Below are 23806 nucleotides of genomic sequence, written 5' to 3'. Positions count from 1 at the left end.
TCAAAGCAGATAATGTAGATTATCTGCCTGGATGACCTGGATGACAAGGGGCTCTGGGACTCCACAGCATCCTGAGTCTTTTGGGAAAGGTGGGAGCCTGCCACCTCCTCTATATTTCCCGAATGAGCGGATGGAGTGTACAAACTACTTTTGGGCTGAGTTTTTACAGGAAGGAAAGTAGCTGTGATCTCTGAAAGGCAGCTGGGAAAGTGTCCTTCCTTACTTTCTTTTCCCTCATTTCCAGGAAGGAGCTGCCATCAGGACCAGCGGTCCTGGAAGAGCAGATCCCCGGTTGATCTCTTGCCTTTTCCCCGGCCCTCCTTGGCTTCAAGGCAGGAAAGGATCCTCTGTGCCCAGCCGGGTGAGGATTATTGACATAATAGAAGAAGAGGTTTGCTGAAGGTCGGGCTTCTCCCGTGCGAGGATTTGGAAGGAGTGGCTCCAAGGGGGGTTTCCCAGGACCGGAAGCCCTTGGGGAGCCCAGCCTGGGCTGGAAGGCACGCACATAAAGAGTGCCTTCCAGGAGATCCGAGGATAAGGTGAGCGCTGTTCCGGCTTGGTAGCACCCAGGAACGGGTAAGAACACTGCCCCATCTTCTGCCTCTTTATCTTGGCGCTGGCTGGTTTGTTTCTAGCTCTGTCCCATCCGCTAAGTATTTCTCAATCTGGGGGTCGGGACCTCTAGGGGAGGGATCGCGAGGGGGTGTCAGAAGGGTTGCCAAAGATCATCAGAACATGGGGTTTCTTTGTGGGAAGTTTGGCCCAGTTCTGTCGTTGGTGGGGTTCAGAATGCTCTTTGATAAGTGAACTATAAATCCCAGCAACTACAACTCCCAAATGTCAAGGTCTATTTCCCCCAAACTTCACCATTGTTCACATTTGGGCATATTGAGTATTTGTGATGAGTTTGGCCCAGATCCAGGCATGTAGCTTGAGGGGCTTCACCCCCCCCCCCGAAATTCTCATGCTGGTTTGGCCCAGATCCAGGCTTGAGGGGCTTCAGCCCCCCCCCCCCCCCCGAAATTCTCATGCTGGTCCGCAAGAAGTCCTTACTGGTATATTATTTAAACTGTTATGCTTATTTATATCATGATCTGATCACCATGCTCAATATATCCCATATATATGGGGGTATTGGGGTAACGATACAAAAGGTTTGCTAGGGTAGACCCTCTTTCACTCAGATTCACCCCCCCCCCCCAAATCAAACTCAGCCCCTCCTGAATCAAAATCCTGGCTACGGGCCTGTCCAGATCCATCATTGTTTGAGTCCACAGTGGTCTCTGGATGTAGATGAACCACTACTCCCAAACCCAAGGTCAGTGCCCACCAGAGCCAGTATTTTCTGATGGTCATGGGAGTTTTGGGTGCCAAGTCTGGTTCGATTTCATCTATGAGGAGTGGCTTAAAAAGCTGGGCATGTTTAGCCTGAAGGAGAGAAGGCTGAGAGGAGACATGATGGCCATGTATAAATATGTGAGGGGAAGTCATAGGGAGGAGGGAATGAGTTTGTTTTCTGCTGTCCTGGAGACTAGGACATGGAACAATGGCTTCAAACTACAAGAAAGGAGATTCCTCCTGAACATTAGGAGGAGCTTCCTGACTGTGAGAGCTGTTCAGCAGTGGAACTCTCTACTCTGAAGTGCACCAGAGTGTTGTAGAGGCCCCTTCTTTCGAGACTTTTAAGCAGAGGCTGGAAGGCCATCTGTCAGGGGTGCTTTGAATGTGATTTTCCTGCTTCTTGGTAGGAGGTTGGACTGGATGGCCCACTAGGTCTTTTCCAACTCTATGATTCTAAGATGTATTGAGAGGAAGACATTCGCTTCTATGAGTCAGGTTGAAAGTGTGAACTCCTTGTTTTTATCAAATGTACTAGGCACCTCTAAAGTGGAGGAAAGAGAGCCAAGTGTTTTGTTTTTTTTAAACTTTTTGAATGGCTGGTGAAATATAAATGTAAACTAGATCTCATAGATTGTTGCAATATAACTTCCTTATTTAAATATAGGTTGTTAACCTTTGAGGTTTTGTTTGGGACTGCGGCAGACATGCGTCTGGATTGCATTGTGTTCAGACTGATGTACATTATTTGGGAATGATTCTATGGAAGATTTCATGCGGTGCTTTTGAATGTTTTATTATTTAAAGGGAAAGACTATGATGGTTAACAGTGCCAAATGTAGCAATTGTTACCAGGCCTAAGATATTTGAAGTTTTATAGTTCAGGGTTCCATTCACATTACACAACTGATAGCACTGACTGCTATATAATCCATCTAAAGTCGACACATGAGAACATTGTATCATAGGAAATAGGTCCAGTGTATTTGGTTTTGTAATTCTTGTCTTCATGGATGATACATCAGTGAAAATAACTTTGTGTATTATGTTAATGGATAACTTATGGTGACACTTCCCCATAAAACACTACTATAAAGGTATCAGATGTTGACTATATATGTAATGAAACATTTTTTTCTGCTACAATACATAAATTATGTAAGAGATGTATTGACTTGGTCATGGTGGGCCACACCTTAGTCACATCTAGAATGGACTACTGCAATGTACACTACACGAGGCTGCCTTTGAAGACAGCTTGGAAGCTGCAGTTAGTGCAAAGGTTGGCAGCCAGATTACTAACTGAGGATGGTTATAGTGAGCATACTATGCCCCTATTAAAGCAGCTCCACTGGCTGCCGGCGAGTTTCCGAGCCCAATTCAAAGTGCAGGTATTGCCTGTAAAGCCCTATACCAGCCTTTCTCAACCTAGGGGTCGGGACCCCTGGGGAGGGTCATGAGGGGATGCCAGAGGGATTACCAAAGACCATCAGAAAACACAGTATTTTCTGTTGGGCATGGGGGTTCTGTGTGGGAAGTTTGGGCTAATTCTAATGTTGGTGGAGTTCAGAATGCTCTTTGATTGTAGGTGAACTATAAATCCCAGCAACACTAACTCCCAAATGTCAATGCCTGTTTTTCCCAAACTCCATCAGTGTTCACATTTAGGCATATTGAGTATCTGTGCCAAGTTTGGTCCAGATCCATCATTGTTGAGTCCACAGTGCTCTCTGGGTGTAGGTGAATTTCAGCTCCAAAACTCAAGGTCAATGCCTACCAAACCCTTCCAGTATTTTCTATTGGCCATGGGAGTTCTGTGTGCCAAGTTCAATTCCATCATTGGTGGAGTTCAGAATACTCTTTGATTGTAGGTTAATTATAAATCCCAGCAACTACAATGACAACTGCAATCTAGGATCCCCCCCCCCCAGCCCACCAGTATTCAAATATGGGTATATCAGGTATTTGTGCCAAATTTGGTTCAGTGAATGAAAATACATCCTGTATATCAGATATTTATATTACGATTCATAACAGTAGCAAATTACAGTTATGAAGTAGCAATGAAAATAATGTTATGGTTGGGGGTCACCACAACATGAGGAACTGTATTAAGGGGTTGCGGAATTAGGAAGGTTGAGAAACACTGCTCTATACAGTTAGACTGCAACCTATTTTCAAGACTGCACTGGCAGAGGAGAAGCATTGGCAGATAATGTAACATAGAATCCTAGAATTGAAAGAGACTCCAGGGTTCATCCAGTCCAACCCCATTTCGTCATAGAGGAATACACAGTTAAAGCACTCCTGACAGGTGGTCATCTAGCCTTTGCTCAAAAAACCTCCACACAGCCATATAACCCAGAATATCAAGGCAGATAATCCACAATATCAGCTTTGAACTTTATTATCTGAGTCCACACTGCCATATAATCCAGTTCAGTTATGGATTTTATACAGCTGTATGGAAGGGGCTGAAGACTCCATAATTCTTCTGCATCTAGCTATGAGAATAAGGCTCCTTCTACATTGCCATATAAAATACAGATTATGTGCTTTGATCTGGATTATTTATTTATTTATTTACGATATTTCTATCCCGCCTTTCTTGAACCTGAAGGTGACTCAAGGCGGCTTACAACCTGACAGCCATTTGACAACATACAATATATAATTAAAACATTTAAAACAAATTGATAAAATCCATACAATAAACCATTAAAAAACATATAAAACCAGTGTAGAAGGGGCCTGAGTTACAAAGACTTAATGCTTTTGACAGTGCAGGGGAAATACAATCTTCTGTCAAGTAGTTGTCAGCTTCTCCTGTAAGTTTCCTCCACAACATGCACGATCCTATTTTCATATTCTGTCTGTTCAGAAAGAAGTAGCAGTTCCTCACCTTTAATAATAATAATAATAGTAATAATAATAATAATAATTCTTTATTTCTAGACCGCCCTATCTCCCCGAGGGGACTCGGGGCGGTTTACAACAGAAAATTGGCAAACTTTCAATGCTGGCGTAACATAACAAACAAATCAAATCATAAACAATAAAATAAACAACATCAGGTGTACTTATAGAACAACTCAAAAATAACAAACTTAGATATTTAAATATATAAATCAAACATTTAGAACATGCTTACTACTAGATCTAATGATAGCAAACACTCAAAACATTAAAAGTAAAAAGGCATTTACAAGTCAACAGGGCTGAGGTGGTGTCCAAGTCAGAGTGATTAAGGTGCTGGCCGAAGAAAATTATTATATTGCACAATTCCACAAGTTAAAAAGGACCTATATGGGTTTAGTTACCACCCCCTCCCACACCCGCCTCCCCATAATATCCACCCCCATTCTTTATGCCCTCCCAGAGATTCCCAGATCCTCACAATTAAGGAGTCCCCTGAATACTGTTTAAGCACAGGAATGCAACCCAGCTCTTCATAAGGGGTATAAACTGTGGTATGAGGTCCTTTGGGAGGCAGATGGGGTGTGTTTTTTCTCGTGATGGTGAGGTGTCTCTATCCATGTTGGTAAAAGTCCTATAGTGCCAAGATCTTATTGATTGGCTTAACATAGTTGGATTGCAAAGTAGGCTCTGGGTCTAGTGCTGACTGTTTTATCTGCTGCTGGTGTCAGGTGAGATGGCACAGCTGTGGGGGCCAAGCCCAGTATGTTTGGAAAGGCTGGCCCCAGGCAGGAGTTCTAAGGTAGAGTTCTCACCCTATGGCTGTTTCTGCAGCTCAGCATAGTACAATGATGCCAACTTTCACCCCTCATCCCAGTTGTCTGAGTGACGGGTTGCTTTTTTTCATATTGTAGGTTTTATCCCTACTGTAAATATGACTCAAACACCAGGATCCTTTGCACCTCCTCTCTATGAAGATGTAACCAGTGATGGCAAGTATATTTCTAATGCTATCCTTCTTCCATTCTACAATAAATGAGCAACATCCAAATAACCAGAGAAGGTTATTAGATAAACAAAAGAAACATGTACCAACAATTGATCAATATATTTGTAGCAGATATGAAACAAAACAAAAGAACAATCAATATGGTATTTATAAGAAATATCAGCTCAACTGTTGCTGCATTTCTTCTGCATCATATACATTTCATCTTGTATGCTTAGTATGATATTCTGTTTAATTCTCAATATTTTCAAGTTTCTTTTTCAAGTCTATCCAATCCATTCTAGCCATAATCTGTAATTACTTCAGGAAAGTCAAAGTACTAGTTCTGAATATTCTACCCCCTATTTTTTGCCAGCTTAGAATATCATGTTTTATGTTTTATGTTACTTAATAAAATGAATAATCTGTGTTGATTGCATTGTGTGCTTTCCCAGTTATTATCAGAAACACAAGAAAATCAGAAGATCTGTTTTGCATTTTGCTCCCCAAAGTAAGGCCCGGGGCCCGGATACGGTCCTCCAAGGTCATTTATCCAGCCCTCGTTCAGGGTCAACCTAAGTCTGAAATGACTTGAAAGCGCACAACAATAATCCTATCTCATCAACCAAAAGCAGGCTCACACTTCCCAATGAAATAGTAATAAGTTTATATATTTTTTAAATTGTTCATTTTAATTATTGTATTATTGTGTTTTTTGTACTCCAAATAAGATATGTGCAGTGTTCATAAGAATTCATTCATGGTTTTTTCAAAATTATAATATGGCCCTCCAACAGTTTGAGGGACTGTGTCCTGGCCCTCTGTTTAAAAAGTTTGAGGACCCTTGATATAGACTAAATACACTACTGTTTCTCTCACAATCTCTTCTTCTTTTATAGATGGAAACCAATTCCGTTCTCATGAAGGTGAACCACCCACAAGCCAAAGCAACTGGAAGTAAGATGGCTATGGTTTCTTCAAAATTTGTTCTTGTTTCATAGTTGTCCAGGGTTGATTTAATAAGCAAGATGTAGGACCTCATAACTTTTAATCTGTACTGCTTTAGATATGCTGTTGGCCACCTTGAGCTGGGATATATATAAATGAACAAAATAATTTATCTTAATTGCTCAGGACTTGCTGCCTTTGTTTAATTCAGAGCAATGCCATCTTCCTTGATTCTACAAATAAGCATGTTTTTTAAGAAGATCTTTACATATATTCTTTATCCTTCTAGAGCTGGATTTTTACTCTTTTTCGTTTCTGCATTCACAAAATCCCATCCTTCCTGTACACAAGCCATAGGTGAGGGAAATATGGGTTTAACAGGACTGCTGTGTGTGGATGATTGCTTCTCCCTGTATGTATATGGAAAAGGGAGAATAGCTGCCAATATTATTTTTCTCCTGTGACTTTCTGTCACTGCAGTGCTTACCATTGCCTGCTGTGCAGTGGGTGCTTGCTGCTGTTGGCCTTTCCAACTTTACTGGATTGCATCTCCTATTATCTCTAGCCAACAGAACTAACAATGAAGTATTGCATGACTTGAAGGCCCTTTCTATAATGCCATATAATCAAGATTATCAAATAAAATAATCCACATTATCTGGCTTGAACTGGATTATATGAGCTTACTCTGCCATATAATTCAGTTCAAAGCAGGTAATCTGGATTTTATATGGCAATGTAGATGGGGCGTTGGGAGGCCATATGTTTATAATCCCTAGTCAGATATATATGAAGAGGATGGGACTAGGGCCCCATCTACATTGGCATATAACATCCAGATTATCTGATAGAAGGGACCTAGGATATTTATGGAGGAAGAAAACAGGGTTAGAAGCTCTTTAAACATTTTTGAGATGCTTGTTCTTTCTCCTCACCCCCTTTTTTAAAGCCTGATTTGAGAGCTATGAACATTGACCGACTGTTGATTGGAGCTTATTGATGGTCTCATTGTCACTTGTCACTTCATACAACCCACTTTGATGGCCCTTCTACACTGCCATAAAATCCTTTCAAGGCAGATATTCCCCATTATCTTCTTTGAACCAGATTATTTGAGTCTACAGTGCCATATAATCCAGTTCAAAACAGATAACCTGGATTTAATATGGCAGTTTAGAAGGGGTCTGGGTTTTAGATTGATTTTTAAAGGACCTTTTCAAAAGAAGCTGATCCCTACCAAATATCATCTTGAATAGCTTCTTTAAAGTTTGGTCAAAAAAGCACCACAGATTTGCCACTTTCCTGATAGGAAAGTCACCCCCTGCCATGGGCACCTGCAAATATCTATATCAATGCAAAACTGTGCTTTGAAAGAAATTTCAACAAAAATAATTCTATTCCCAACTCTCAGAGACTAAAAATTCTCTTTTAAAAATTTGTACAAGTAGTAAAGTGAATCTGAGTTTCCAGGAATGTGTAAATTGCTTAATTAAGGAACTTCCAGGATAAAATCCTCTTCATTTCATCAGTAGAACTATAACAGATGGCCAAGGTTTGAGAAAGTCTTTTAGCCCAAGTCTGGTTTCAAACAGTGGTTTTCCCTTTCATGCCTGCTTATTTTCCTCCCCCCTTTTTTTTTCTGCAGTGCTACTGCCATTTCGGAAGATGTTGCTAAAGAAGTGTTTGCTGAATATGCAGCAAGTCACTGTTGCTACAGCAAAGATCCAGCCAAAGAGATGGTGATTTCTGATTCAAAGTCATTCAATACCTACAGAGTAAGTAAAACCATCTGAACTCCAGAATATGATCATATCATAGTACAGTTGTATTTTTTTTTAAAAAACCCAATACAAATGCTTTCCATGTGACATTACATTTTTAAAAAATGGATATCATTTATACAATATTGGATTTTGGTGTTTAGTTTTTAGCATCTTGATGTAGCTTAACCCTATTCTAGTGTTTGGTGAGGAAGAGGTCATTGAATCCAGTTTTCTCCTCAAATGCAAAATCCCCAGCAAAAGTAACCCAAGAGGTAGCTGTCCAGACATTTATTTGAACACATTGATAGGAAATTCTCTCCTTCATACAACATCAGGAGGCTTCCTTTTCAGTTGGATGAATGAAATAATGACTTTATCACAGAGCTTGAGAACATGTATTTTTTGAACTACATCTCCCTGGATTGACTGAGGGGTTCTCGAAGTTGTCGTTTCGGTAACAAAAAAAAAAAGCTTCACAGTTTGACTTCTAATGTCATGTCAACTGCTGCCTGTTGCTTTCTGCTTGGTCTTTTAAATCCAGACTTGTAATCCTACATTGAGGAGATGGAGCATGTATTTATGCCCATAAAGCAGTAATTGCACAACTCTACTGTGTATATGAACTGTAACATTGGGCAACTGAGGTTAAAAACCTATTGATTGCCTGGTCCAGGGTGGCTACAATGAATCAATTGTATTTACATAGGTGTTGATTTGCAATAGAAATATTGGTTCAATGGCCATGCTCTAGTTGGGCCTACCCATCAGCTGCTGGACATAGGCAAGGTGGAGATATGCTTGTATGTTCTTATGTTTCTCTCAAAGATATGACAGTAGCAGGTAATGGAAATGCTTATCCTCCCCTGCTGACCTAGGCACGATGGCAGTTCTACTGTGAATGATAATCCCCAACCATCCAGTTATTTTAATAATAATAGTAATAATAAGAATAAGAATAAGAATATATTGGCCAATTTTTGCCCCAAAGCTATGCAAAAAGCCTCCCAAAATACCTGAAAATATCCCTACACTCCACCCCAAATGCTAACTACCACAAATAGCTCCATTTTCCTTCTGCATCTGTCTTGTGATGGTGGTAGGAAGTGACAATACATTACCATCTTTGCCATTTTGAGAACAGCTCTGAAGAAAACTGAGGTGTGTGGGCATATATGCATACAGTATATATGTTTACGTTATGAGCAGTTGGGGGGGGGGCAATTATGGAGTTTGTTTCTAAAAAGTACCAAATTCATCTGAACAAATTTTACAGGAATAATAAAAAACATGTTGAGGATATGCATTCTTTTGCTATGAAATGCAATGTTCCAAAACCTGTACCAAGGTGATTTGATACATTTTTATAGTTTTTATCTGTATATAGTATTCTTCTCCTTAGTCAACAATGTTCTGTCACTTATAACTCAGTTTTCATTAATTTATTTATTTGCATTTAATAACTTTTTGGAAACAAACTGCACAGTTAGCCCTTTACCTTTCTGCAGTTTCCTACCAGATCCTGAAAACATATATTTGTTATTGTGTAAGCTTCTTATGATTCTGAATGATGGTAATCATTAGATTTCATGTCAGAGGTCAGTAGAGGTTTCCAAACTGTGGTATTTGTGAAGCATAGAAGAAAAGGAACAACCATTTGACTCCATCTAATCACTTTCCCATCATCAACCACTGATTTAAAAATTATAAATACAACTTGTTCTTATGGATCTATGGTTCTTTGCCATTTATTTTCAGTCTTCTATATCTTTCATGTTTGCATTATAGCACATGGCTTTTTTCCTTTCATGCTTTTTTGACAGTAGCCTTCAGAAATATTGAAAGATGACAGTTAATCTCAAAAGAAATTATTGTTATCTAGATTTCACTTCCTTACAAACAGTTTGAGAAATAACTAGCCTCTTTTTCTGTATTGTTCCATGTTCTAATGTTTCAAAATTCTTTCCTAGTACCGTTTGGAGACTTTCAGTGAATTAAGGATTTGTAAATGGAAGACAGTACCTTATCAGGGTAAGAGTTATTATACTGCTTAAGAATATATGTCCTTCTAGTAATTTGAACACAATATCCAATAATTGTTTTTCTACCAAGCTGCCATAACAATAGGAACAGAGCTAGAGTTTGATAGGACATATACTGTATAATTCCACTACTTAAGTACCCATTCCTCAAGATCATCTTTCTGTGGCCTTCGTATACTCAATCCTTATCCTCCACTCCCAATTTAGTATTCATATTATAGTTTTCTTAGCATTGTACTAACACTTTTAAAGACTTCTCCCAGGGCATTTTTTGTCCTTATGCAATTGCTGATGGTTTTGATTTCACAGTTTACTTCTTTGCCCTTTAGCAAAAAATTTAAAAGTATTATTTACATTCTTACTAAGGTTATAAAAGTGCTGGGCCAGAGAGCTGTTGCTTTATGTTTGAATGTGGTCCTTGCCATGTGGCTGATAGTGTGCGATATCAGAAAACCCAAAGCAGTTATCCTCTTTCTCAGATGAACCTGTTGATCCCAGTCTGCGGGCCTATGCTCCTTACCCTTGGGATGTCCAAGTGGAGGTTTCTCCCATGTTTAAAGACCAGAAAAAGAAAGTCATGGTGCCCCGTACATCATCAGTAAAGGTAATGGAGAAACATAAAGGGAAATTGTGGTGATCAGTGCAGGTGACAAGTATTGATGTCTCTAAAAAGCAAATTGGAATTAACTTTGAGAAGAAGTTAGTGGCACAACAGGGCCAGTATTTCCATAGTTTAGAACAGGTGTTCCCCAATGGTTGACTTCCAGATGTTTTAGACTTCAGCTCCTAGAATTCCTGATTGCTGGCCAAGTCAAATAGAATTTGTGGGAGTTGAAGTCCAAAACACTCAAAGGACCAAAGTTTTGGAATCACTGGATTAGAAGATGCATTTTTCCTCTTTCTTCCTTAATATCATACATAAAATAACAATGAAAAGGATTGTAGTAGTAGCATTACTGGACCCCACTCAATTTGTCAACTATTGGCCTATTTCCAATCTCCTCTTCTTGGGCAAAGTCCTGGGACGTGTAGTGGCTCCACAACTCCAGGTATTCTTGGAAGACACGGATTATCTGGATCCGGCACAGTCTGGCTTTAGACCGGGACATGGAACCGAGACAGCCTTGGTCACCTTAGTTGATGATCTACGCTGGGAGCTAGACAGGGGGAGCATGTCCCTGTTCATTCTGCTAGACCTCTCAGTGGCCTTCGATACCATTGACCATGGTATCCTTCTGGGATGCCTCACTGGAATGGGACTGAGAGGCACTGTTTTGCAGTGGCTCCAGTCCTTTCTGGAGGGTTGCACTCAGATGATGTTACTGGGGGATACCTGTTCAACCCCACAACTGTTGTTTTGTGGGGTTCCTCAGGGTTCAATACTATTCCCCATGTTGTTTAACATCTACATGAAGCCCCTGGGGTGCGGTATCATCTGTAAGCAGATGACATCTAACTCTGTCACTCCTTCCCACCTTCTACTGAACCGGTGCTTGGCCACTATGACGATCTGGATGAAGGCGAACAAATTGAAACTGAATTGAGACGAGACAGTGGTACTCGTTGTCAGTCGCAAGGCCGAACAGGGCATAGGGTTACAGCTTGTGTTGGCTGGGGTCACACTCCCCCTAAAGACACAGGTTCGCAGCTTGGGTGTGATCCTGGATTCATTGCTGAGCTTAGAATTTATTTATTTATTTATTTGCTTCACTTTTATACCGCATTTTTCAGCCCTTAACAGGCGACTCAATGCGGTTTACAGTGCAATTAAAACATAACAATACAACAGGATCAACACGTCGATCCACAACAGTTAACAATCAGACAAGACAAATCAACAAACAACATATATAACGCCTCAGTTGAGATCAGATCCGTTCTCATAGTCCTTGTGCCGTTCCTATGTTCCATTTACGTCTTCCTTGATTGGTTGCATTGCTTAGCCGAACGCTTGTTCATAGAGCCAGGTCTTAACCATTCTCTGAAACGTCAGCAACGAAGGTGCCTGTTTGATGTCTGCCGGCAAGGCATTCCATAGCCGAGGGGCCACCACTGAGAAGGCCCTGTCTCTCATCCCCGCCAGACGCGCCTGTGACGCAGGCGGGACCGAGAGCAGGGCCTCCCCAGACGATCTTAATGTTCTGGTCGGTTCATAGGTGGAGATGCGTTCGGAGAGGTAAGCGGGGCCAGAACCGTTTCTGCAGTGACCAGGGGAGCATTTGCACAGTTAAAACTTGTGCACCAGCTGTGCCTGTAGCTTGGGAAGTTTGACTTGGCCATGGCAGTCCACACTCTGGTTACATCCTGTATAGACTACTGCAACACGCTTTACGTGGGGCTGCCTTTGGTCCAATGGATGACAGCCAGATTGTTAACAGGAGCAGCGCTCAGGGAGCATACAACTCCTCTGCTGCGCCAGCTCCACTGGCTGCCAGTCTGCTCCCAGGCACAATTAAAAGTACTGGCTTTAGCCTACAAAGCCCTAAATGGTTCTGGCCCAACCTACCTGTCCAAACATATCTCCCCTTATGAACCATCTAGGACCTTAAGATTGTCCGGGGAGGCCCTGCTCTTGATCCCACCTTCATCACAAGACAGGGCCTTCTCAGTGATGGCCCCTTGGCAGGCATGTAGCCGGGGGGGGGGGGGGCTCGGGGGGCTTCAGCCCCCCCCCCCCGAAATTTTCATGGTGGTTCGCGAAAAGGCCTTAATGGTGCATTATTTAAACTGTTATGTTTATTCATATCATGATCTGATCACCATACTCAATATATCCCATATGCATGGGGGTATTGGGGTAATGATACAAAAGGTTTGCTAGGCTAGACCCTCTTTCACTCAGACTCAGCCCCCCCCCGAAACTCAACCCCCTCTGAAACCCCCCCTGAAAAAAAATTCAGCCCCCCCCCCCCCCGAAACAAAATCCTGGCTACGGGCCTGCCCCTTGGCTATGGAACACCCTCCCTAGGGAGATCAGCTCCCTCCCTCTTAACATTTTGGAGAAAAGTTAAAACATGGTTGTTTGAGCAAGCATTTACAAATGCAGAGTAACTGATATAGGAAACCGAATAACTCTACTATGGAATTGGCAATGCTTTTATAATAAGGAGGTGTTGATGCTGTTTTTATTGCTTCTGTTGTGTTTTATTGTTTTAATGTTTTAACCTGTATTATGATATTATGTGTATTATTTGTTGTAAACCGCCTTGAGTCGCCGTCAGGCTGAGAAAGGCAGTATACAAATACAGTAAATAAATAAATAAATAAATTGCAGAGCTCTTGGAAATTAGAACGGGTGAAAATGAGAGATGAATGGTGAGAGTTCATGGTCTTAACCATTTATCATTAACAGTTTTGATGTTTAATCTTATTTTAGTGTTTGTATATATTTTTAATTTAAATTTTATCTTGTATTGTTTTTAGTGTTAGCTGCTTTGGGTCTTTTTAGAAAGATAAAGCATGGTATAAATAAAATGATAATAATAGTAATAATATTAATAACAAAATACAGGTGCAGTTGTGGGAAATAATTTAGAAAACAATAAGCTTCAAAGACACCAGAAGGGAAATCTATACTGAAAGATATGAAGTACTGTATATATGCATGTGTATAAATTGACCTCATGTACCTCAAGGGTTTGGTTTGTGGATCAAAATTATGGCCTTTGATATTACTTTTGATAAGTTAAAAGGAAGAGAGGAGAAAGTGTAAGTGCTTGCTGCCACCACTTTTGCGTCAGACATTCAAACAGCCAGAACTGGCGCTACGGTAAGGAGAATTGAGGGAGTTGCTATGAAGGTTTCTTTTTAAAATAACGTATTCTCCCCTACGAACCATCAAGATTACTAAGATCGTCTGGAGGGGCCCTGCTCTTGGTCCCACCGGCCTCACAAGCGCGGCTGGTGGGGACAAGGGACAGGGCCTTCTCGGTAGTGGCCCCGCGACTCTGGAACTCTCTCCCGCCAGAGGTTAGAACCGCCCCAACAATCCTGACATTCAGGAAACAGGTGAAGTCATGGTTATGGAGACAGGCTTTCGAAGAATGAGACAATGATCTGGATGGAAGACGGTGTATGTTCGATTTTAGTATGACGACTGACCACTGTAGTTTTAAATATATGTGCTTTTTAAAATGTTTCTTGTAATGTGTATTTTGATATTTTACCGATTGTATGTGTTTTTATGGTTGGAAACCGGGCTGAGTCCCTCTTATGAGGTGAGAAGCTCGGTATATAAAACTTTGAAATAAATAAATAAATAAATAAATAAATAAATAAATAAAATAAGAATTAAAGTATGCCAATGGATAAGACAACACAGGATTTTGTGGTTGATTTCTGGACTAAAATTTCTAGACTTGTACATGAGTAGTAGTTATGATTGTTAGTCACATCTAGGCTAACAGGTTGAATCAATGAGAATTTGCTAAACCAGCATTTAGGTATGTTGTATTGATCCAAGAATAGCAATAGCCATTCGCTCTTAAAGGAATCATGTTGTAACGGTTACCTTATATATCAGTCATAGGAGGAGTGATGTTGTTATTAGGTACTGTGAGGAGATATGCCCCTGCTCTTTTAAATCCATCTAAAAAGGTGAATCTGTTTTAATGCACTACTTCCTTTCATCAAAGGTTTGTGGAAGGTGCAGTGGTCGGGGTAAAGTTAGATGTCACAGATGTCATGGAATGGGATGGGTAAGTAGTGGTACATCAAGTAGGGCTGTATTATTAACTAATTTATTCCTTGAAGGAAGGAATAAGGAATTTCAGCCATTTCCACATCTCTGTGGGAAAGACCTCCATTAGTTTCTGCATAGTTTACAAAGACTGTTTGCAATTCAGGATTTATTCTACACATAATCGCGAATGCAATTTTCCTGCTTCTTGGCAGTGGGTTGGACTGGCTGGTCCATGAGGTCTCTTCCAATTGTATGAGTCTATATGGTTTATTTTGCACAGGAAACATTCATGGGTATGATTTTCTGCACATAAATAGGTTTCAAAAAATACAAGCTATTTTTTGTACAGACTAAGTCATAAAATGGAGGTTATTATTAATTCAGCATGCTTTTTGTCAGGCTTTCTTTATACTTAGAAAACTTATCTCTGACCATTTTTCAAATACATTTGAATATCATTTTAATGTCTACTATTATGACCTCCATAACCAAATGTTAATAGAAATGAGAGTACTCTTTGAGCTGTTTCGTTCTAACGACTAGTAACAACAATTAAAACGTCTTTATATGAGACAGCCTGGTAAAGATATTTAAAAGTTCAAAACTAAACTATATTTCATTAACTGATTTGTATTCCATCTATCCCTTTCCCCAGGTACATTGCACCACTGGAAATCAACGCACAACCAGGTATGTACACCTTTCACCACAACAGATGTTTTTGTGTGCCCAGTTGTTTTATAACATACGCAGGGGCAGCTCAACCCATTACGCAAAGTAAGCATTTGCAGTATTGTTGATTTTGCCCAGGGGCGCTCTTGAGGCACTCTTGGGGGAAAAAAGACCTTGACATATGCGAGTTGTAGTTACTGGGATGTATAGTTCACCTAAAATCAAAGAGCATTCTGAATTCCACCAATGATGGAATTGAACCAAATATGGCATAAAGAACTCCCATGACGAACAGAAAATATATATCAGTGATTGGTTGGTGGGGGGTGGTGGTGGTGGCAAAATACTGTTTGCTTACCATTGAAAATTACCTAGGGCCGCTTCTGAATACACGCAAAATTTGTAGCCATTTTTGTCATGTGCCTTCAAATTGAAAATAGTGTATGGTGACTCTATCATGGAGTTTTATTGACAAATTTCATTTGGAGGTGATCTTCCTTAAAAACTGAGATTTCCATGTCTGAGTGAAGATTTGGACCCTGGCATTTGGAGTTTTAGTCCACTATTCAAACTACCACAGTATATTGGCTCTTTGTGGGAGTTAGATACTACCTACATATAAATTGGATTGCATTTTACTTCACAGCCAGATACTGGTGTCGGCCTTCGCCACACCACTATGTTTTCTTCCATCTTTAAAATACTTCTGTCAATATCTTTTCTTTCAAACCTACAAATTGTGAATAGGAATAGCCATTATGTGTTTTTATAAATGAATGAAGCTCATTTCCTTCTGAAGAAATCTGAAACAATTATCTAAAACAATTTCTTCAAGGACATTTAAGATTTTAGAGCTTTTAATTTTTTACTACATTTAATGTGTAGGAATTGTTTATATTTGGAGAATAAAGAACCACGATCCTTTATTTTGAAGAAATGCCTTTTTCATTTGTTCTTTGAGTTTATAATCAGTTTACTTCCACAATGAAGATCTTCAAATCTTGCTGCCTCTATGCCTTTCAATAATAATTAGTTGATGTCCCATCTTTCTTCCAGCATGTGTATTATGTGTGGTGGTTCAGGAAGAGTAAAATGCAGCACATGCTCAGGAAGAGGAGAGCTGCTGACATACCTTCAGCTAAAAGTAATATGGTAACTCACCTTAGAAAATGAACTGAAGATCTTTTATTCACCAGGCAAAGCATCCTGCTTCACAGCTGAAATGAAAGTGAATCACCTCTTGTGCTGCTCCCTCACAGCGACCCTTCCCCCATTGCATGGGGAAAGCTTAACCCTTCTGGAGAGGCTCTGTGCTGGATCCTTTGAAGCCAGCACAACATGGGAAGCCTCCCATGGAGAGGGAAGCATTGTGCAATGCTTTCCCTCCAGTTGGAAGAGGAGCTTCCACAGGAAGTTCCCTTATGTTCTCGGCAGTGGCCCTCGCCTTCTCGGCAGTGGCTCCCCGCCTATGGAACACACTCCCAACGGAGGTAAGATTGGCTCCCTCCCTCCTGGCTCTCCAAAATAAATTAAAGGCATGTTTTTGGGACCAGGCTTTCGGACAATAGATGTAGTAGCACGTTAGAGGGACATGACTGGAACAACGATATGGCTGACGAGACTGTTTTGCTGTTTTAATGTTTGCTTATGTATTGTTTAACTATGATTTGTGTCCAATTGTGATTTTATTATTGTAATTGTCATGTAGTGGCTTCATAACAGGGCACATTGTAAGCCGTCCTGAGTCCCCCTTCGGGGGTTGAGAAGTGACGGGATACAAGTACAGGAAATAAATAAATACTTTGTGTGATGGGCAGCGGGCACATCCATCCTCCAGCTGGAGTGGAAGAGTAGTGATGCAGTCACAAGTGGAAACAAAAGGTCTCCTTTGGAAGTTTGGGGGGGGGGGATAGTGCTAGTTTTGTGGCCAGTATAGTTGCGTGGATCTTATAGTCAGCTTCACTTCTTTTATTAGTGGTAGAATGGGAGCTCAACTGCTCTTTGAAGAGGTATAATTAAGACCTTCTGACATTGAGACAATATATTTGTGTGCCTGATAGTATCACCATTGGTTACTCTAGAAATGTGTTTGATGCAGGAAATAATATAATTCTACTGCTAATTTGGGGATACTGTATGGAAGATAGCAGTAGATCCTGTCAGATTTTGGAAGCAAAACAGGATCCTGGTTAGTATTTTGATAGAAGACTGCGAATGAACACAAGGTGCCATAGGTTGTATTTCAGAGGAGAGAAATGGCAAACCAAATTTGAGTATTTTTTGCTAAAGGTGACATGATGACCTGAAGGCACACACATACATACACAAATCCCACAAGTAAGGCAGTATATTTGTAATCATACTGATCATACTGAAGGCTGGGAAGAGACTGGGTTGACTAAGGAAAAGGCAATTAACCAAACAACCTTTGATAGGAATGAAGGAAGTTGAATAAGCCTGGTTTGAGACAGTCTTGTTGGTTTGTGGTAAAAATAAGGCACAGAACTATTTGACAGTAGAATATCTGTTTTTTGTCTTCATAGGAAAAATCACATTTTTGAATATGTGATGGATCATGGCAGTGGGTTTCCAATAAAGCATTTCGACAAAGTTTATGGACAAGAAATGTTATTTGATGAGCAACGCATGGTAATGGAATATTCTGATAAAAATGAAAGATGTTGAGGTCTGAAAATTACATTAAACTAACTTGAACATTGATAAGATACATGTTTTTTCTTAGATCAGAAATATACTTCTTGATATAGCCCCAAAACAATATTGTCTCCATCCTTTCACTGTTTGGCAATGAGTAGCACTTTAAAAAATACTGGAAAATTTCTTCTTTCACATTCAAATTAGGAAATCCCCCCCCCCTCTCTCTATATACAGGGTTAGTCAAAATGAATAGGCCAATAAGAAAATTAATTGTACCCGAATGTATGTTTACTGTAACCAAACCACAGCTACGAACATCTCTGAAGGTGAGACAAAACTTTGATAATTTATCTGTCGATACGTAGCTGTAGTTTGGTTACAATAAACATACATTCGTCTAAAATTAATTTTCTTATTGGCCTATTCATTTTGACTAACCCTGTATATTCAAATATCCCGAGTGTTTAAAATATTGTGTAGAGCCAGTGGTGGTGATGATGAAAAACTATGTTAACATTAACCATAATAAGAAAGAGTGGGTAGCAGGAGTGTTTACCAAAAGCACTTTCATCAGCCATGTTCAATGGCTTGCACATCTTCAGGACAAAGTAATGTCTGGGTGATAGAAATATCCCGAAAAGTGTGTACACAGAGATATGTACATATGCTGAAATGCACTGCTGCCTTTGTTACTGACTGCTTTTGAATGGCTGATGTAGACTCTCTATAAGGCACAGTTCAATTTTGTATTTATATCTCCTGATGCTGATATTTTCATAGATTTCTCCAGTGATGAATTTCTCAGAAAATACCATAAATGAAGTCTCTCGGAGTGCTGTTGAACAACACCGAGCTCAGTTCATAACGCCAGGACAAGTGAGTACTGCAAAGACTATCTCTACATTGCATGAATACCAGTGAAGTTCCTCATAGTAAACTAAGTATCCCTGGCAATGCAGAAGTAGCTTCACCCAAAAGAAGCAAGAGTAACTTCACCTTGACTTTCTTTTACTTAACTACACTGCACACAAAAGGTCTGGTTAGCCTTTCTGTTTTAGAGATTAGCAGTGGTTTGTGCCTACACAATGTAGCCATATTTACCAGCTTGGTCTTATTTATGAGACTCAGTTTCTGTTCATATCTTTATTTTGAAAAGTAAGAGATGCAGAAACCTGTGGCCCCAAAAGCTTCCAGAACCCCATGTAATTCTCCCCATAGCCAAGTTGCTGCACTGGATTTCAAGGAACAAGTGTTCTCATTTGATTTCATTTTTTCCTGACTCCAGTAGCAGTAGGATTTGAGAAGCAGCAGTCTCAGTGCAGATCAGTGGGTGATCGGTGATGAGCAAGACTTTTGCATCAGAGACCCTTAGAGGGCAGGGAAGCTTACATTTCCCCATCTTGTGGGCCAAGGTATATAGGAGTGAGGTAGAGGCAAATGTGATTTGGAGTGAAAAGAAGAATTGGGCATGAGCAAGCATGCATATGCATAGCTCTATAATCAACACTGAATACAAGTCTAAGGGCAGCAAAGGTTGTGAACCCTATCCTAAGCTGTACATCTCTACAGGAGCAACTTCATGATCGTGGAACTGGCACCTGGAATGCAATTGAGCATCCTCAAGCTAAGTTTGAACCCACAATGTGCATTCGGAGGCAGGTGAGTAACCTGAAGATTGCTGAGACATGCCGTAATACTTGTGATGTAGGTGTCTGTGGACTTGTAGTCTTTTGTATGAAACTGTTTGTTCCATGCAGAGATGTGGGATAGATGGTTTTCCTTGGGAGAATCATGCCATATTTTTTCCCATGGAAATTGTTGCACATGAGTATGTATGTAACTGGGTGTATCCATAGTTGTCAGTCAATCTTTCAGTGAATCAGATTGTTTGATAAGCTGTACTGAATTAGGTATTGTTATTGTTGTTATTCTTCTTATTATATTTTATACCCTGCTTTTTCTCAAGCAATGGAGACTCAAAGCAGTTAACACTAAAAACTATAACAATGTGTGAATTAAAACCTAATGCATATAAATATTAGGTAAAGATTAATGTTTTCCCTTGACATTAAGTCCAGTCGTGTCCAACTCTGGGGTGTGGTGCTCATCTCCATTTCTAACCCGAAGAGCCAGCGTTGTCTGTAGACACCTCCAAGGTCACATATATAACTATTTCAATAGATTAATACATAGCAATATTAAAATACATAGTTAAAAGCAATAAAACCATTCAACAAATCTATTAAATTACACAAAACAGCTCTGCCTGGCTCAGTCTTTAAAACGATCTTCTTTAAAAGCCTGCTTGAATAAGAAGGTTTTAGCCTGCCACCGTAAGGACAGTAAGGAGGGGGCCATTCTGGCTTTTTAAGCAGGAAGTTCCAGAAAGGTAACTGATTAGTAATGAAAAGAGTACATTAGTGAATCAGAAGGAAGACCAGCAAATTAAAGTTAGACCATTGATGCTTAAGTAGCTGAAGAAAGTCCAGCAAAATAAAGTTAGATGGTTGATGTATAGGAGATGCCTGGCAGTACTCTATTTAAACATGTCCTTAAAAATAGCGTTATTTTTGGTATATTAATTTTTGGACTATATAAAGGAAGTATGCACTTTTCTAAATACATTCTAACAAATAGCCTGATAAAATAAGACTGCCACACAAACACAATGTGACTGCGGAGGTGGTAGTAGACTGATCAGTGGCACTGAACCTGGATAGCCACCCTTGCCAGGATGCAGAAACCAGAACCACCTGTTCTTGTTGCAGTGGCCACCTGGAGCAACATGGGTTGTACTGTTTGCTCACAACCTGGGGTGAAGTCAGCTGGGGTGGCACAATGATTGGGAGGGGGGCAGTAAGTCCCTTTGGGGAAATAGTCCCTTTGGGGAGATAGGACTGTCTATAAATAAAGGTTTATATTATTATAATAAGAACAATAAGCCCCATTAAAATCAGCTTAATGGAGCAATAAGCCCGCTCCAGTTTTCACTCTGGTGCCACTACTTCCTACTCTTTTGCCTTGACAGTCAGAACAGTCTGCACAAGTATGGCAAATTAGCAGAGATCTAAGGCCCTTCCACACAGCCCTATATCTCAGAATATCAAGACAAAAAACCCCACATTATCTGAGCATGGACTTAGAAAACCCAGTTCAAAGCAGATATTGTGGGTTTTTGTTTTTTTTTTTTGCTTTGATATTCTGGGATATAGGGCTGTGTGGAAGGCCCCTAAGCAGCAGATTGCAGAAAAACATGCAGCGTCTATTTTCAACTATCATTAGATTTATTGGAATTTTTTAAAAAGTACTACTTTAGAGGTTTGGCAATATGGCTACCTTTGACCCAGGACAGCTGTAGATCTGGACCCAGACACAGATTGTTTTATAAATAAGATTTTGTAAATAATATTGCTTTAATATTTATAAGTATATTCATTTTTCTCTCTCTCTCTTTCTTATTACAGAAGCAAATAATTGAGTTGCTATACCTTACCAGAGTGGAATATGAATGGCATGGGAAACACTATTCTTACTTTGTTTATGGAAATGAACAGAAGGTGTATTCAGAGTATTATCCCAAAAAGGGGTGCTGCTCTGTGATGTGATTTATGGACCTTCCAACTAATCTCTCTCCACAAATTTTGTATGATTGTTCTTCCTCCAAAAGTAGTTTATATGAAGGATATTGTTCCTTTTCAAAAGGAATATTTTGCTGAGCAAATAATTTTTTTATGTTTATTTATACCTGGCTTTCCCCCTCCACAATGGAGACTAAAAGCAGAAAATTCAAATTCCAATTAAGGGATGTCAGTCTGTAATATCCAGTTTGATATAAATAGAAATCCACTTTTGGCTATAAAAGTCAGAAATGAGCTGATTATATATCCTTCCTTTTCTCTCTCCCTTTTCTCTGTATCCCTCCCTTCTGAAATAAGATTACACTTTGAGGAATATCTTAGTAATATTAAGAACAAGAAATCAAATATTTCTTTTAGCCAACCACTTCATAAGGCAAATTATTCCTTTAATGATCTGCAAGTCTAGGTACTGGGTAAACCTTTTTCCAGAGGACCACCTACTACAATGCAACCTGAGCTGTGCTACATGCACAGCAACACCAGAGGCACGCCAAGTGGCCAGCTTCTGGTCAAAGGACATTTAGCACAATGCCAAGTTTTTAAAACTTTGTTTGTGGTTTTAAATGCATTTTAACTGTACCCTCAACTTGCTTCTGACATGATAAATAAATAAATAAAGGAAGAAGAAGGTAAATAGAATGCAATCAAATTTTGGGAGCAGGATTCTCCTGGCCAAAGCTTTAAGGAGAATCTTTAGTCAATGCCTCTACTTTTTGTTTCAGACAGCTATATAGAAGGGCCCCCCATAGACTCAGGTAAAAGCAAACTGCTGCTGCCCTGCCTAATCATCATCATCATCATCATCATCATCATCACCACCATCATCATCATCTTTATTTGTACCCCACCACTATCTCCCCAAAGGGACTTGGGGTGGCTCACAGAAGCACTCCAAGTGCCACATACAAACAATCTTGACCACACACTGATGTTGGTTGGCTACATAGTTTCTAATTTTCATTTATGAAATATTGGAGGGTATAGTGAGACTGTAATACTTTTATTTCCTTCTCTAAAAACTTCCAGCTCTAATAAAAGTAACCAATTACCATTGAAATTCTCTGTAGGCAGAATTTTAAAGATTATGTATCACCTACAGATTTATTTTTTTGTATAAGTTAATACATGTAAATATGAATTTGTATTTTTGTACGTATCTAATTTATGACTCTTCTATAACTACTATTTTATGTGTATATTTTGGATTGAACTCTGCTTCTTTAAATCCTGAGATGCTTAAGTTAAGTTGAAAGTAAATTTTCTTCTGAATGTGACTGACATTTTGTAATTTTGGTCAAATAATATATGAATGCCAGTTGTTTGTTTTTAAATTTTTCTAGTGGTACTACTATCTCAAAAATATAATTAATATAATTACAAAAAAAAAAAAAAGAAGATTACCATTATAATTCTTAATAGCACTTTAGGTTACTGAGTACCTTTCACTCTGAAAGAAAAACTGGGCCACCATCAAAGAATCTGGTGTACTCTATGACCATGAAAGAGCTAGGTTGTGCTATCGAGAGAAAGATTCTTGACATTGCAACGTTTCTATAAAAACAAAAGCATTACATTTGTTAGATCATCTATCATATTACTTATGTACGCACACAATAAGGAAATCTAGCTTATTTGTTGTCATCCTTTCTGTGTTGTAATATACATAGAGCCTTATGTAAGCAGAAGAAGATTTGTTTCAAATCAAAGCAAATGTTTATTATATTGGACAGGGCTCTGTATAGATTGGCTAGTTTCTATACATTTATTTATTTATTTAAAAGATTTATATTCTGCCCTTCTCACCCCGAAGGGGACTCAGGGTGGAGCACAGCATATACACGGCAAACATTCAATTCTGGGACACAAATTCACATACACATACATAAACATTAAAAAACATTTAACAAAATATTAAAATACACCATTTAAAACTGTACATGTTATTAACTTCTCAAACACAAGACTAAACTTCATCCAGCTAAGGATTTACTTTTACATAGACATTCATGGGACTGCATTGTAAGGGACCCAAAAGAAAAAAAAGTTAAGATAATCTTTAGATACAAAGCAGTAGTCAGAAGGCTAGTTGGAATTTGACCAAACACCATCACATACATAGTAACTTCAGAATGAATGAATGAATGACTGAAACTTTAATTTTAGCC

At 39.5% G+C, this 23806-nt stretch overlaps 1 protein-coding gene across 1 annotated transcript; it reads left to right on the top strand.

Annotated features, from left to right (window-relative positions):
- Positions 1 to 228: 228 nt before the first annotated feature.
- LOC132769376 (protein SSUH2 homolog) lies at positions 229 to 22108 on the top strand. Its single transcript, XM_060766293.2, has 13 exons — positions 229 to 576; positions 5169 to 5246; positions 6142 to 6199; positions 7836 to 7965; positions 9921 to 9981; positions 10472 to 10596; positions 14627 to 14689; positions 15329 to 15363; positions 16402 to 16497; positions 17889 to 17994; positions 18784 to 18879; positions 19573 to 19662; positions 21468 to 22108. The coding sequence occupies exons 2-13, from the start codon at positions 5189 to 5191 to the stop codon at positions 21606 to 21608; spliced, it is 1059 nt and encodes a 352-aa protein (XP_060622276.2). The 5' UTR covers positions 229 to 576; positions 5169 to 5188; the 3' UTR covers positions 21609 to 22108.
- Positions 22109 to 23806: the final 1698 nt, after the last annotated feature.

The sequence above is a fragment of the Anolis sagrei genome, chromosome 2 (assembly GCF_037176765.1).
Source record: "Anolis sagrei isolate rAnoSag1 chromosome 2, rAnoSag1.mat, whole genome shotgun sequence".
NCBI lineage: Eukaryota > Metazoa > Chordata > Lepidosauria > Squamata > Dactyloidae > Anolis > Anolis sagrei.
The sequence above is the reverse complement of the archived record's forward strand: the minus strand, read 5'-3'. Positions and strand labels throughout refer to the sequence as shown.